Source organism: Homarus americanus, unplaced genomic scaffold, assembly GCF_018991925.1.
Source record: "Homarus americanus isolate GMGI-L3 unplaced genomic scaffold, GMGI_Hamer_2.0 scaffold34360, whole genome shotgun sequence".
Classification (NCBI taxonomy): Eukaryota; Metazoa; Arthropoda; class Malacostraca; order Decapoda; family Nephropidae; genus Homarus; species Homarus americanus.
Window position 1 is genome coordinate 288105 of NW_024739403.1, and position 17584 is coordinate 305688.

Here is a 17584-nt window from a genome sequence, read left to right on the forward strand (position 1 = left end):
GTGTGTGGGAGGTCCTTGTGTTCAATTGATAATATATTAAAGTAATGTTGAGAAAGTTGATGAGTGTGTGAAGCATCGTGGCCTTGATCCTCCACACGTACAGGATGGCTGAGACAACAGTAAGTAAAACAACATGTATATGATCATACAAGATGAACAATGTCTTATTTACACACACGAGGTCATTGTTAACTACAGTACGTCTCTCTTGTCCCGTAAGACATTGACAACACTCTTCAAGGTTTCCATCAGCCATTATAGTAGACAGATGGCTATTAACCTTCGCTTATTTCCTCACACTGTAAAAAAAAAATAAACTGCCAATACAGATGATTTAGTGCAACATATTACACAGATTAACTTTAAATTGATATAAAAACGAACATCTGAAAAAGGTGCGATGGATTTGTACCTTGGTTTAAGTATGTAAAGAGGGCGGGAGTGAGCTGTGTCAAGGGCATGTGTGTGTGGAGGGGCGAAGTGTGGTCGGTGGAGGCAATATAGTGGCTGTGTATCAGCTGACCATAACAAGGAAAGGGTGAGTAAGAGGGGGGGAGAGTCGGCTGCCTCCTGACCACCACGGTGTAGTAAATGTTGTGGCCGTGTTGTGTTTGTTGACAATACCTGAGGCGTGTCGCTCTTGTTCCTCACTACCCTCACTCTGATCAGGACACACACACACACACACACACACACACACACACTCTCGTTTAAATTCTCCGTCTGCTCGTGTGTCAGTCCTTGTCTCAGTGACGCACACACCACCACTGCAGTAACAAGTCGTCCTGATCAGAGTCCATATTGTGATTAGTTCTGGGAAAACGAAAATACCCTGAGAAATGTTTTTACCACACGCACCTGACTGTACAAGCCTTCACCACCATACTAATTTCAACTAACACACGATAAAGAATATTACGTTATCATCACATACAAATCAACAAGGTTTATCAAGCAACACGACAGTAGCCCGTGAAGCTGCCTGGACCAACCGTCGGACACTCTGCTTGTTCACACCCGCGCCACGCTTCTTCTACACTCCCCTGTATATTTAGCTCATCACTCCCAGACACGACCACCTTCGCCGCCATCACCACCCGTGCCTCCGTCACCCTATACCGGCAGGCAGTGGGGCACAGGAAACACAATGCCACTGAAGAAAATAACACCACACGTTTCCAGACCAACGTCAAAAAATTAATTAACAGGAAAATGTGGCCAGCTTTAGCCTAAGGTTAGGTTAGGAGGGATACCTCAATTTATATTACATTGGGTGAGATTTTGTCCTACAACCGTCAAGGCTATAGTGTGACTATTCAGATGAAGAAGCACAAGAGAAGACGTCGGTGTGAACTAATGCTACTGAACACCTATTGGAAGACTGGTGCATAGGCAGCAGGTCAGGGTCCCCGCTCAGAGCCAACCTTGGCACCATTCCTACACCTGTATTTTAAACACCTGCATTCCTAGACAAGGGTTAAATACTACTCATCTCCCGAAACACATTCTTAATTAACTTCTGTTTATAGCAGTGACAACACTACACAAATAGCAACACACCAAGAATGTTGGACCCCGGCGGTGCCTCCCTCAGACATTACCTGGCAGTCCTAGTCTACCAACAACAGTCACAACCCGTGAACGTGTCCTGGCCTCACCTAACCACAACACATTACACTTTCTCTAATATGTTTACACCTATGAACAAAAAATAAACCACATAACAATAAAAGCCTCTATAACCTTCGTGTGTAAATCCCCTTCAACAATATGAACCTGTAGGCGTATACATTTGTCGGCACACCCATGTACTAATGTGAGTCACACCATGATGTACTGGTCACACCACACGTCAGGTAAGGACAGGTATACAACGCCCGTCATAATCTACAGATCAAGAGCACGCCCCACCACCACGGCGGTAACCAGACTGAGTGTATGTGTGTGTGTATCTACAGTATATATGGTAGGGTGACCAGTACACCCCATTACTCATGATCCTCACGCCCTTACTGTCTCCTTAACACTGTCTCACTCCCCATAACCACCAGTCATCTATTCATTTCTATATATTCCTCATTTACTCTATACCTACTTCACTTCTGCATATTCCTTTCTCAATTATCTTACTTTCTTTATTCTACCTTTACTTCTTGTCACCTTGAAGTAACCTTAACCCATTTTACATGTTTTCGTTTTTTATTTTCATTTTTGCCAACTGTTGAAATACTTACCCCCCACACACACTATTTTACAAACATGAGATCACTGTCGGTCTTCATGTTTGTGTGTGTCTCCTCTCTCTCTCTCTCTCTCTCTCTCTCTCTCTCTCTCTCTCTCTCTCTCTAATGTGTTGGGATGGCCTCAACCAACTCTATGACCAGTCCTGATTCACTCGCTATAAGGACTTTTTGGGGGCCAGGTCAGCACCACCCGGCCACCAACACCCTGCCAGCACCACCCGGCCACCAACACCCTGCCAGCACCACCCAGTGCCAGCACCATTGCCAGCACCACCCGGCCACCAACACCCTGCCAGCACCACCCGGCCACCAACACCCTGCCAGCACCACCCGGCCACCAACACCCTGCCAGCACCACCCGGCCAGCACCATCCACTGTAACAACCACTAACCGAGACACTACAGCGCCATCTGTGGTTAGTCGAGCCGTTTATAAGATGACTTTTGTCCGTGACTGTACATCTCTCTCTCTCTCTCTCTCTCTCTCTCTCTCTCTCTCTCTCTCTCTCATTAAATTGGACAATATCAAGGCAACCTTATAGAGGTCACCAAACATCCCAAGCAAACCACATTAAAATAAACAACTTACCGCCATCAAACAACACACAATCACCCATAATAGACTAAAAACAAACTATTACACACACACACACACACACACACACACACACAGATCAGATAAAAGGTAAACAAAAGAGGCTCCTCCCCCTCAAGCACCTTCAGGAAGACACTTAAGGCCGAGGAGTCAGTATAGAGAACAGCGGTTAGTCAAGAAGTGTTGTGTGGGTGTGAGGTGTGGAGGTGTTGGCAATGGGTGGGTGGGTGGGTGGGGTGAGGGGACTGGCTGGCTGCCTTACCTCCCTCCCCTAGTATGTCTCACCCCCTTCTCCACACACTCACGTACATTCTTATTTACTATACTAATCATAATTATATCTTCCTTCTACACGTGGGATACATTTTTAAGTTACCCTTTTTCACACTTAAGTTAGTAAACGTCTTTCTCTTAGCACTTTGAGTCGATCGTGTTGACACTTAAATTGGAGACTATTGGTTGTAACGAGGTCAAATAACTTCATTATTTGTTTTATGGCACTACTTCACGATGCTGGGGGATCAAGTGTCAACAGTAGGATCTCTCTCTCTCTCTCTCTCTCTCTCTCTCTCTCTCTCTCTCCCAGATGTAGTTCACCTAACCATCCTAACACTATTTGGGGAAGGTTAGGTTAAGGTGGAGATTCTTCAGATGATTCCGTTTTTCCTTATTTTCTCATACCGATAATTCCAGCCAGATCTTAAGAGTACATGAAAAAAAAAATAATGACTGCTGGTTTTAGACAAATATCACTAAGGCTAAAATAAAAACAAACAAAGCCCGTCTGTCTGTCTGTCTGTCTGCCTGTATTGTCGTCGTCAGCAACTAATTATTACATCAGTCAAATCACTGCCATCCTAAACGACATCTTACGACACTTTCACTACCTGTAGCTCACGATTATTGACTGTCGTAAGGTTCAACAAAGGTCAAAGGTCAAAGAGGGTCACCGTGAAGCCTTCTTAAGTAACTTTTAAACTTTATGAATGAATGTTATGTGGATCACCTCTATAACTCAGGGCTATAAACAAAGTAATAATTTGCATAACTGAACTTCATATAAAACCAAATCAACCATTAATACTAAATAAACCAGACAGTCATTATTTACTAACACGTGAAGACCATTATGAGTGTCGACATCATTATTCTACCGAGTCATCATAGGTCAGCAGCAGGTTTATAGTTACTACATATAATACTTCAGTAAACAACTATAAGCTTAATATACAAGTTTACGTCAAACAATAAACACACACGATACCACTGTTAACTGCCATAGGTATAAACATCAATCCAGAGGCAGCGGTATATTGAAGCTTTGGTGCAGATGATGAAAAAATACCGTCAGAGAAGAACGGTCGACAAAGGTGTTAGAGCAACGACAAAGGTGTTAGAGGAACGACAAATGTGTTAGAGGAACGACAAAGGTGTTAGAGGAACCAATATACCCCTCCGTCTCCCCTACAGGAGTATCCCAAGGGCCTGGTTCCCTTTGGTGTATAACCTCAGCTGGCGTGATAATTCTCTCCATGACGCCCAGGTTGTGTACGTGACCCACCGCTACCCTCAGGCTGTGCCCCCTCCATCACACACACACACGGCGGCCCTTCTCATCTCTTTTTCTTATATCTACGATGTCATTTATTTACTCTTCCGTCTGTTTGTCAACTTTTTCTTACAGAGACATTGCGATATTTCCCTGTAAGTGAATATATTTTTGGTTGGTTATAATTGTATAATTTTGCCTCCAGACAACAACAACTTTCTCATGGTTGTTAATAGTGAGTATTATTTAGGTGTGTACTAAACTGTCCAACACGACTGTAGGAAAAACTCCCACCTTACCTTACCTTCATCTAACTGGTATTAAGAATTTAAGCAGTGAGCTGTAGGGATTAACTCTCTATCATCTTAGTGGTGCGACTTTCCTCCAGTGAGAATGTCTTACTTTCGTCTCACACAGGAGGCGACCCAAAGAGCTGTACAAGATCACGTGCTCCAGAGTACTGATACACTTCACTCGTGTCTCGTAAGTGTCAGCTACCTGCTCATAATAACGAAAACCATTCCTGATATCAGTTATCTGGTGCCGTAATTACAGGTCGTTTTCTACTACGGCATCAACGACCTGAGTGCTCGTAAGTGGTCGTAAATTATCATGCAAACTCAGGGAAATTACCTCCCACGCTCGCAACACCAGACTGCCTCAAAGAGACCTGCAGTGTACAGTATACTATTCACAACAGTTAGTTTATGTTCCAGAAAGACAATATCCAGCACACTTGTGATGCACCGATAGGAGACCTCACTGAAATATAAGCAGATGACTCGGGAGGAGAGCCTGGTACAGTACCTGCCAACACACCTGAACTCTTACATAAATTGATCACCAGACAAACAGGTGAGATCACAAAACTTTAGCATGGCGCTGCACAGGTGACATGCCCTCTTCCCCCAATAGTGAAAGTCGACAAGTGTTAAACGTTTAATTCAGTGGACGACACAGGTACACAATTAGCTCTCTCTCCCCCCAACACCATCACCTCTCCCTCCATTACTCCCCGTCTGCTGAGTATCAAACCACGGGAGAAGTTATTAAATTTTAACAATGCATGGTTTTGTCCTGGCTGTGAGGCTAATCTTGTTCATTTATCGTCAAGGCTACCTCTCTCAGCGGTGTACAGTGAGGGCAGGGGATGTTAACTCTCGGTGTGCTGGCTAATAATGGAAGTATAAAGGCGGGAACACCACCAGGTTCATAAACACGTTTAAGTGGTTCAGGTTGTAAATTACACAATACTATTTCATAAGAGAGTTTGTTGAAAGTATCAGTACAGTGTATTATTATTACTGTATTATTACTACTATTATTACTGTATTATTATTACTATATTATTACAAATATTCTTATGACTATTATCACAGTTTATATCAAGGTCACACAACCCGTAACATGAGCTGGCAACATGTGTCGTCTCCCACACTATGAGGGATTCTACGAGATTGGTTTTTTTTATACTACTGCCGACACTTGAGAGCGGGTGAGTCATGAGTGTTGGGCAAGACTCACTATCCCCACTACCCCCATCACCACCGCCGCCACTAACGCCATTACTACCGCCAACGTGTGTGTGTGTGTGTGTGTGTGTGTGTGTGTGTGTGTGTGCGCGCGCGCACCTGGATGTGGTCACTGCAGACTTTCTCCCGGCGAGAACATGATCGCGTGGTGCCCCTCCAGGTATAGACTGAGAGGAAGTCACATCCCCACAACACACACGCACACTATGTAGTTAAGGAGTGAGAGTTAGGTATACTCCCCCCTCCATAACTACCACCATCACCTGTTCAGTAGGTTACGGCCAGTCATGTACCAACCGCTATCAAGTTCATTTCACTTTTTACAACATCAAGTAACCAACTTCACTTTAATACACCCAGCGCCAAAAAGTATTTTCACCTGCCACATTCTATTTATCACTACACATTATTTACATAAACATCTATAAAAAAAATTTCCAAGACCTAACCAGTAATACTATCAACTACACCTTAGAACTATTATAATAACACTATAACAATTTCCTATAACATTTTACACATTAAACAACCAAGTTATATGCAACTTTTCCACTAAATCAATAGAAATTACTGCACATATATTAATCCCGTCCACGTCACCTATTAAAATATTTGTTTACATGACGCAAATACAAAACTACAGTTCATCATGTAACATGGTATAATACAGCAGTGATATGACACCACAACACGCCATTATCCAGGTGTAGGTTAACATAAGTGTGTGGGGAGAGGAACTGGGTGAAGGGAGAGGAAGTGGGTGGGGGGAGAGGAACTGGGTGGAGGGGAGAGGAACTGGGTGGAGGGGAGAGGAACTGGGTGAAGGGGAAAGGAACTGGGTGGAGGGGAGAGGAACTGGGTGAAGGGGAGAGGAACTGGGTGAAGGAGAGGAACTGGGTGAAGGGAGAGGAAGTGGGTGGGGGGAGAGGAACTGGGTGGAGGGGAGAGGAACTGGGTGGAGGGGAGAGGAACTGGGTGAAGGGGAAAGGAACTGGGTGGAGGGGAGAGGAACTGGGTGAAGGGGAGAGGAACTGGGTGAAGGAGAGATGAGGTAGCGACTGACGGTAGTGTTGGGAGACAGGAAGGAAAGCTGCTACCTGTCTGACTGTCTCCCATGGTCGTGCCTCCCCGCCACCACCACTCTCACCTCTACACCTGCCCGGGAGACACACACCTGCCCGGGAGACACACACCTGCCCGGGAGACACACACCTGCCCGGGAGACAGGTAATCTTCAGGTGCTACTCCAAAGACATTACCAAAAACATGAAAAATTTATCCGATATTTACACCTAATTACCTAAGGTTCTCGGCTTAGTTATCACAAGAACATAATTACACCTGCTGGTATCATGGTACACTGTGGGTCGTCTCTGCCGGCGGGTTTCTAGACACAGTAAACCAAAGTTATTATTTTTTAAGCCCAGACTATTAACGTGTCACTAACAATGGCATGAGACGTGGCCCAGATTTCACTACACGCAATGAGAGTATTATAACGTGGGCCTTACTGTGTGGTGTACAGTATAGGTCTGGGGTTGGAGGTGCGTCAGGCTACTTGGAGGGGGAGGGGAGGGGAGGGAGGGGAAGGGGGGGAGGAGGGGAAGAGGAAGTGGAGGAGGGGGGGATTCTGGTGAGTGAGGAGCTAAGACAATCAGATTTTACTAACACTTCCAAGCAGGTAAGCAGGTGTATGTGTGTGTGTGTGGACGAGGTTTCTGCCGGGCAGGTGTGTAAACATCTTGGCTCCGTACAGGTAATACCAGGGATGAAGAAGGTCGCTCATTAACCCAGGTGTGTGGATGTTTGTCGCCGAGTACACCTTGAACGTTGAGCCCAGCACACATGTTCACCGTTTCTCCCTCACACCTCACACACCTCACACACATTCTCACACACCTCCTCCCTCACCCCTCCACGCCTCACAACACTCCCTCCTCCTCCCCACACAACACTCCCTCCTCCTCACACCCATCCTCCTCCCTCACACCATTCTCCTCCTCCCTCCTCCCCCACACCCCCTCCTCCCCATCCCTCACACCTCACACACACCTCACAATACTCCCTCCTCCTCCCTCACACCTCACAACACTACTCCTCCTCCTCCTCCCTCACACCTCACACCCCTCCCTCCCTCCCTCACACCACAACACCCTCCCCACACACCTCCACCTTCCCCTCCCTCACACCCTCACACACTCCTCCTCCTCCTCCTCACCTCCCCACTCCCCTCCTCCCCTCCCTCACACCTCCACCTCCCTCCTCCCCACCCACTCCCTCCCCCACAATACTCCTCCTCCCCCTCCTCCCTCACACCACTCCTCCTCCCCACACCTCACACACCCCCCTCCTCCTCACACCTCACACACTCCCTCCTCCTCCTCATACACCCCTCCACCCCCACACATACTCACACACTCCTCCTCACAACCCCACACTACCTCTCCCTCCCCTCACACCTCACACACCCTCCTTCCCCCTCCCTCACACCCCACAACACCCCTCCTCCCTCCTCACACCTCACAATATCCTCCTCCTCCTCCCTCCCCCCACACACTCCCTCCCTCCCCTCCTCACACTCACACCTCTCCCTCCCCCTCCAACAATACCCTCACACCTCACACTCTCCCCCACACCACCCTCCTCCTCCTCCCCCTCACACCTCACACCATCTCCCCTCCTCACCCCTCCACTCCTCCTCCTCCCCCTCACACCTAACAATACTCCCTCCTCCTCCACCACAATCCCCTCACACCTCACACTACTACTCCCTCCTCCCCCCTCCCTCACACCTCACAACACTCCCTCCTCCTCCACCCACACACCCCCTCCTCCTCACACCCCTACACACTACACCCCACACCACTCCTCCTCCTCCTCCTCCCTCACCTCTCAATACTCCCTCCTCCTCCTCCCTCCTCCTCTCCCCACCCTCAGTTAACTTTGGTCGAGACATTTTGTCATTTTTCATGTTTTGAAATTTCTAAAACATTTCCAGTATGATGAAGATAAACATATTCTATAGTCATTTATCATCGACTTGAAGTATTATATGGCGGAAATACAGGAACTGTTTGTCACCTCTAACACCCCCCCTCCCGTTTTATTTGACCTGAAGATTAACCACCCTAACGCTAACCTAACACTAAACGAACCTAATCAAACTTGACCTTAACTACCCTAACTTAACCAAACTTGACCTAACTTAACCTTAGCTACAGTAATCTAACTAAAGCTTACCCACATTAAGCCCCCCCCCCCGTTCAGCATTAAGGTGTTTAATCATCAGGTGAAATAAGCTGATGGGAACTAATCTCAGGTGATGAATCTCGATAAAACTTCTTTCCAGGTGTAAGGGACAGGTGTAGTACACAGAGTGCACTATAGGGAAGGACAACTCTTACCGCGCCGTCGAGTTGTTTACACAGTGATGACAATGAGAAGCTGTGTAAAGGGAGAGCCTCCACCGCCCCCCACTCGACACACTACACCGGCTGGTAAGTGTCGAGCACCACCTGCCTCATTCTAGGGCGCAGTACGTGAGTCATCTCTTGTTAACTATTGATGTGCTGACCCTGGTGGCAGTGGGCGTCATGATGTAACTGTGTGTGTCTATTGTAGCGTAAGTTAACACAGTATATTGTCTTCATTTGAGGGCCAGTTTCATCACCTCTATAAGGCGAGTGCACATGGTATTCAGAATGGCCGAGTGTCACGTCTAACTAGGCTGAGTGGCTGACCTCCCACGGCCTCCCTCCCTGTGTGTGTTTCTTACACTACTGACCTCCCATGACATGTCTTATAAACTGATATAATGTTGAAGAGCCTCGTTAATGTTGACGCTGTGTCTGTGCTTATTGCATACAAGTACGTCACGGGAGCCACTTCGTGCACTATACACAGCCTATCATTCCCGAGGCGAGTACTTACATTATAAAGTACTAGATATCCTTATATTCTATACTGTAGTGAACATCTGCGTTGTAACCTGAAGAGACGCAGTATAGTGTCGTGTATAACAATCTGGTCCATTAAGTGAGGACACAATCAGGTTATATTAGTGTTGTTGTACGTGACACTGAGCCTCTCCTCTCACCCTCCGTAGCGGTGTCTGCTGGACCCTCACTTGGCCACGCTTCAAGAGGCTCTTCCTCAGTCTCCACCAACCGAGCCTCCAGGGTGATGACCTGATCAGCCAGGCTGTTGTCGCCACTAATAACGACAACACTCGGCACTAGAGGGCCAGCCCACTAAGGCATTTCTCTTCCTCCGCGGTTTCTTGTTAAGGCCACACCTGCTCCATACCTCACTGTCAATTATTGCCTAAAATTACCAGTCATGACCAAGCACGCCAGGTAGAAACATTATTACCAAGGAATGGCTTCCGGTAGTTAATAATCTGAGACGGTATGATCTGGCTGGTTCACTGCTGACCTAAATTAGTGTTCATTCACAGGCGATGGATTTTCAGAGACTATTTCAGAAAATCTGTTGACTTACATTAGTAATATGGAAGGTCATTGTCGAGTCAGTGTGAGTGAGACAAAGATGAAGAGGAAAAAACAGTACCTGTACTGGAGAGGGGGGCTCACTATGGGTGGGTGTGGTGGAGCGGAAGTGTGGCGGCCGGGGCCCAGGGGTAACACTCCACATATGTAAACAACACGGTAATGACGGGTTACACTGACAATCTGAGGTGGTTATGTTACCACGGTAACCGCCCACTGACCAATATACACACTAATGATGTACTGCTGCTTAAGTGTCACCACAGTGTTGACAATGTGGCGGGGAACTGGGCCAATTTCTTCAGCTCATACCATAAAGGAGCGCCATTACTGACAGTGGAGGCGAACATACTGTACGTCTGGCGTAGTTTCTATCAAGACTGGGAGAAAAGTGAGTCAGGCGCTGTTTATAGTAAGTCAGTCAGTCAGTCACGTGGTTGTACACAGATGCAAAATATTTACAAATGTAGTCCTAAATACTAAAGAGCTGACCTGACTATTTGTGGTCATTACCTTAAAGTCACACTTGAGCGGGAACACTGCAGGACAATACGAGTTATCAGAAAAATATTAATCAAAATATCACCGTGGTGTGGTGTGTGGTGTGTGGTGTGTGGGGTGTGGTGTGTGGGGTGTGGTGTGTGGTATGTGTTGTGTGGTATGTGGTGTGGGGTGGGGTGGCTTCTCTGAGTTTAAATACATTACTCCTAACTGACGATAACAACGAATTTACTTGTGTTGGTATCGTGACCGCCATCACCTATTGAACCACTTAAATGTGTACACTTGTTTATCACCTCATAAGACACTTAGGGGTTAGTGAAGTATTTCTTATCAATGTGTGGCGTGACAACACTTCATGGCAAGCATCACCCACCGCCCCCGGCCCTGGGATGAGTGTGGCAAGAGGTGCTTTAGTCAGCTGCCAGCCGCCACCCTGCCCATGACGTCACCAAAGTCAACACATTAACCACCCACGCTTGTTTGTTCACTCAACTGATAAAGGTGTAAATAATCACCCCCCAGTCTATATTTCTATCTCTAGCTAATACAGTAAAACCTCTCTTTAATGAACTATATAGATAATAAAGTCCGTTATATCGAGGGTCTGTTAGACGTCAAATCTCCATCTAACGAACTATATTGATATGAATGTCCGTTATATCGGGGGTCTGTCAGCTGAGGAATCACCATTCAATGCATTATATGGAGAGATAATTCCGTTATATGGAGGTTTCACTGTACTATATGGTTCCTCAGGGACTCTTCATGACACACACACTTCCTGCCGAGTCAGAGGCTGTGTGGGACAGACAACACCGAGGAGAACCTTTACATTAGAGGGAAATGTAAACAAATGTGATAATAACCCGAAGAATCTCCACACCAACTGATTCAACCTAAAGATGAACCTAACCTAACGTAACCTAACCTACCCTAACCTACCCTGGTGGAGGTGGTCTCTGGCCGCTGTCTTCCTCTGCACTACACTGTTAACGAGACTACAGCCTGCACGTCTAGGCCTCCCGTTCACAACAACTGGGTTGATCCACCATGTTGTGAGGGAAGGTAGAGAGAGACCTTACTGTAGAGACTTGGTGGGGCAACACAGCTGAGCATCTCGCCCCAGACAGCGACAAGTACCATAATAAGTTCCTAGTAAAACAACCTCAGTTAACTCACCAGCGTGGTACAGTGCAGCATGGTGGCTCCCTCCTCGCTGGTCTCTCTCAGTAGTGTAGACGATGATCGACCGTCCCAGCAGGTCACTATCTTCGTTAATAGCTAAATAACCAAGATGTCATTCACTTCACTATCCAGTGCATCACTATCTGCACCATGACCTGGCTAACATGCAGGTCATTCATTAGCTTGACACTGGAACGCCCGGCGGGTGAGTCACTTCACCGTCTAGTAGATCACTGCCTGCACCTGTACCTCACCCAGGTGGCCAGCAGGTCACTGTCTTCACTAGACGAGAGTGACTGGTGGCAGCAACAACACGTGTTATAAGTCTGTTATCACCGTCAACTTGTAGTGCCTGAGAGAGCCACTACCTGCTGCTGTGCCTCACTCCTCCACTGTGCCGCAGCCTCCACTGTCGCTCATTCCTCTGTTTGCTTTTATTTTATTTCTTATTATTGTTTCAGTTTATTGCTCTATCTTAAATCTCTTAAAACTGTATAATAATATTTTCGTTTGTGTTGTTAAGTCCCATACTCCATCACACTGTTCTTCAATATAAATTATTACAAAATCACAGTTCTGACTTTTTTTTCCCAGGAGGATCACAGACACACACACATTGAGCAACAGCTTGACCAGGGACGGGGTTGATGTTGTTATTCCATATTAATGTAATTCCTGTAAGAAACATTCATTATACATCACCGCCACGACACACACACAAGGCAAACGGCGTCAAAACTTTCTCTTGTCAACATCAATCTCGCTGAATAACTTTATTTTTTTAAGATGGTTAAGTGAGAGACCAGGACCCAGGAGACAGCGACCCACAAGTGGGTATAAATCTACCAGTAACAAAGTGAGTGTCGACCACAATGGAGGGAGACACGTTATGTGGTTGGTGTGTGGTGCCCCGTACATCACCCCCCCCCCCCACCCCACCCCGTCCCAAAACACCTCACAGTAAGGGGGCCCCTCCTCCTTCTCTTCCCTCCCGTCTCTATTTCCAATGTCGAAATCCAACTATCCTTTCCCTTTTGTCACATATCCCTTAACACCCCCCCACTACCAAAGTACAGACGTCTACCTGTCTTTGTTGCCCCATAATAAGTCTATCTTTCGTAATTATCCCACCTGTAATTACCACACCACAGAAGTACAGGTGAGCTCAACAAAACACTCTGGCTACACGTCCCTACACCTACATTCCAACTCACATTCCAAGTTCCCGATTCTCAAAAGTTATTACGATAAATATTTACACACATGAGGATATAAGAATACCTCTAAATGGTTGACAAACTTTAAAATAAAAATAAAAACAGAAATATCATGAAATCGACGACACTGAGACTCTACCGTGACTAGATGTGGTTTACTTAACACCAAAGATTTAAGGTATAAAGAATCTCTGAAAAATTAATTCTCTATCTTAATTTTGTCTCCTACTTGATGCTAACTCAACATATCTTGTCAAGGTAGAATCTCTCAGTGTTGATTTGATGCCATTGTGTGATTCTGGCATATTCATTAACGTAGATTATGTATATTAAATTTATATACATCTAAAGGAACATTACCTTAATATCTGAAATAGGATCACTTGAAGAATCACCACCCCAGATTAACCATCCTCACGCTAACCTAACCTCTCCTCCCTCCAAATAGTGTCAGGGTGATTAATCATTAGGTGAAATAAGCTGGGGTGGTGATTCTTCAGGTGATTCACAATATATTCACCTTGTTCGAGTGCACGTAAGGCTTCTCAGGTGAGGTAAAACATCACCTTCACACAGTAATATGCAGCGTAAGACTTATGTGAAACTATGCAATTCAGTCTCCAGTCTTGTTACACCAAATACAGTGCCGAGTGGAAGAGTTTTATCATAATGCCATCAAATATTCTAACAGCAGTGCCATTAAATATTCAAAGAGAAGTGCCATTAAATACAGTCTTGTTACAGTGCCACGTGAAATAGTCTTGTTATAGGCATTAGACATTATCAAAACGGTGCCAAGTGACTATGTTACAGTGCAATAAAAATCAATGCAGTGCCAGGTGACACAGCCTACCACAGGACACGCGCAACACGACCAGGATATCCGAGCGGGACACACGCAGCACGACCATCCCCGCCACACACACAGACCTCACACGATGATAATAACAAGGTTCCTGGAATTACTAACCAACATAGCATAATCACTAACACAAACAAAGCAAACAAACAAACAGACTATACGTGTGATGCGAAACAAAAACAAAACCACATTCAATTATACATAAAATATATATATATAAAAAATAGATGCGAATTCAAACCTAAATGAAATAAATTTATGAATTATACTTACAAAATAAACAAGTTTGCGGTATAGCTATTTTAGAGAGAGAGAGAGAGAGAGAGAGAGAGAGAGAGAGAGAGAGAGGTACGTACATACACACAATAACAAATAACATTAAACCTTTCTTTTCTTTTTTCACTAAGACAACAAATTGGTTTATAAATACATATAACTATACAGGTAACAGACGGTACAGGTAACAGACGGTACAGGTAACAGACGGTACAGGTCACAGACGGTACAGGTAACAGACGGTACAGGTAAATAGACGGCATGGTGGTAACAGACGGTACAGGTAACAGACGGTACAGGTCACAGACGGTACAGGTGAGGAACGGTGGACAAAAGGTTAATGAGACAAGGTAACTTCTGACGGCGGATGACAGAAGGAGAAAGACGAGTACTGCACAATAAGACAGAGACAAATGTGGACACTGACACAGACAGACAGACAGACAGACAGAGAGGCCTAAGGAGGAGAGAGTAAACGTGGGGAGGGGGGGGGGCAGGGAGAGAGAGTGGGGGAGGTAGGAAGGATAAATGGGGGGTATAGGGAAGGGAGAGAAAAGAAGCAGGGAGGTAGAGAAGGAAGGTGGAGGAGGGAGGGAGGGAGGGAGGAGGAGGAAAACGCGAGTGTTGGGTAGGTTGGTAGTGAGGGGGGTGATGGATGAGTGGGGGTCGTGATGGATGAGTGGGCTATGTTGCTCAACCATCACGATTACACCACTCGTCTCACAGCTCACTACAGCAGGCAGTCACCCCTCTCAGCTGACTCCCTCACCTGGAGGAAGATTAACCAAAAATGAATAACAATGAAAATTAATGAACAAGAACCGTAGATATAATGTGTGATGACTCTGTCCCTCCTCACTCTACCACCATAACCATCACTTGCTCCAACTGGACACCAGGAGAAGAAACTGCCTCACGAAGCTCCTCGACCCCAGTGAGAACCGATTCAGAACCAGTTTCCCATCTGACTATGAGGCCAAGGTATCGAGGCAAGTGTGTCTGCCTGGTAAGCTCTGTCTCTCTTCTGTGGCCGACGGTGTTCCTCTTCCCCCGGGGTGTGGACGACGAATTGTATTCAGGACTACTGGGTTGTGTTGTGGTGGTAGTGGACTACTGCGTTAATCCCTGGTTCCTTGTGGTTGGCCGTCACAACCTAGACTTGCTACCTGAGCTGCCATTTCTATCAGATTGTTGTGTTGTATATAGTATGTGTATTTAATAAAGTAAGAATAATTGGGTAATATTCTGGTGTGTTTTAACAAATACATAGTTGTTACTTTTGTTCTGATAATTGCATATTGTGTTTTACTTGTGTTAATTAATGTACCTAATTAACTAACTTAATACATAATATAAATGTTATTAAATTACTTAGTTTACATGATAATCTTCTTATCTCTTTCATAGCTTAAAGTTGTCTGTCACAAACAGTGATTCTTGTGTGTGTGTGTGTGTGTGTGTGTGTGTGTGTGTGTGTGTGTGTGTGTGTGTGTGTTCCTTACTTGCTGCGTTCCACGTATTTCAACTAGATTATTCACTCTGTATTTTAGCTGTCAACACAGCACCTCAATGTTTGTGGGTAGCAGGAAAAGCCATCACACATGCCATAAGCTGTCTACCATGAGACTCGACGATAGCCCAAGATGCCCGCTGAATCGCACACACACACACACACACACACACATCGCCTTGACCACCAGGTCCAAGACGTACCTGGCGCTCCTCTCGGAGCAGCCAGGTCAACTGTTAAGTTGGCCCATACCAACTCCCTCCCCTGAACCCTCCTCCCCACCGGAATATCAGCAAGTTCTCGCCAGAAGTTACTATTTCATTAAGGAAAGGAATGGAACCAGTGTTAAACAGAGGTGAACAGTGGTGAACAGTGCTTAAGTCAGTGAGAACAACTCAACGGTAACAGTCGCACCCAAGTTAACCTTCACACAGTGAGGTCCCAGGTACCCAGTGATAACGGCCCGTGAGACCCAACAACCAGCGATGTGTTAATCCGTCTACGATAGGAAGGCCTGGGGACAAACCCTCACTCATATAACACCATATGTAGAGAATTACTACACTACGTCAGGTCCCTCATAACACCATCTGTGAGGAATTACTACACTACGTCAGGTCCTCATAACACCATCTGTGAGGGAATTACTACACCACGTGAGCCCTCATAACACCATCTGTGAGGAACTACTACACCACGTGAGGTCCCTCTAACACCATCTGGGAGGTTACTACACTACGTGTTTGCTGTTCAACACCTACAATAATCTGTATGTTCACTGTATGTTCCTTCACCTTTCTCTAATGAGGCTTTTGTTAAACCACCAATGTATGTAATAAGTCATTGATGTCAATGTATATTTCAGCCTTTTAAGAACTTTCAATAAACCGTTAATTATCATTATTATTATTATTATTACACACACACACACACACACACACACACACACACACACACACACCATCAACCTCTCCTCCGACATTGTCCCACCTCCTCCATTACCTAGGTCCGAACACACTCCAGGTTGTAGATTCCACAGAACAACAAACTAAATTGGAAACCACACGTCAGTGAAGTTGTCAAATCCTCAGTTTCCGTCTCCACCTCCTCCGCCGACTCAAGTCCCTCAGGTTCACACACAAGCTCCTCAGTGTATACACAACATTCATACTTCCCAAGCTCACCTATGCCTCCCCACCTGGTCTTCCTCCTAAATGCCACACAACGTAAACACAGAAAAAAGTGCAAGAGGCATGCAGATTATTCTCTCCCTTCCTACACACATATCAGAAGCGCTCAACACACTGACCTTTCGACTCTCACTGACCATCTACGGCCTCATCTGCAAATTTGGTAAGCTTCTCACCATCCCCGACACCGGCCTACTACCACCTGAGATCCCCTGTCCGAATTGCTGTTCGACACAACAGCATCCAGCCATACGTGCAGAACAGTCGTATAAGAACAGCCAGTCCAACCATTGTAAAATTATCAATAACATGTAATAAATCAGTGTATTCACTCCCAGTAAACACTCCCCTACTCTGTCACTATGTTGAAATGAACTGTGGTTGAGCTGATCCCCATCTAAGTTACTATGTCT

At 45.7% G+C, this 17584-nt stretch overlaps 1 protein-coding gene across 1 annotated transcript in view; it reads right to left on the reverse strand.

The window, feature by feature from the left end:
- Positions 1-17584, reverse strand: part of LOC121874674 (serine/arginine repetitive matrix protein 2-like) — a 178602-nt gene that overhangs the window by 152654 nt on the left and 8364 nt on the right. Inside the window, exon 2 of the mRNA XM_042378910.1 lies at positions 12111-12791. Within this exon, the coding sequence (XP_042234844.1) occupies positions 12111-12131 (21 nt within the window). The 5' untranslated portion in view covers positions 12132-12791. The remainder of the gene's footprint in view (positions 1-12110; positions 12792-17584) is intronic.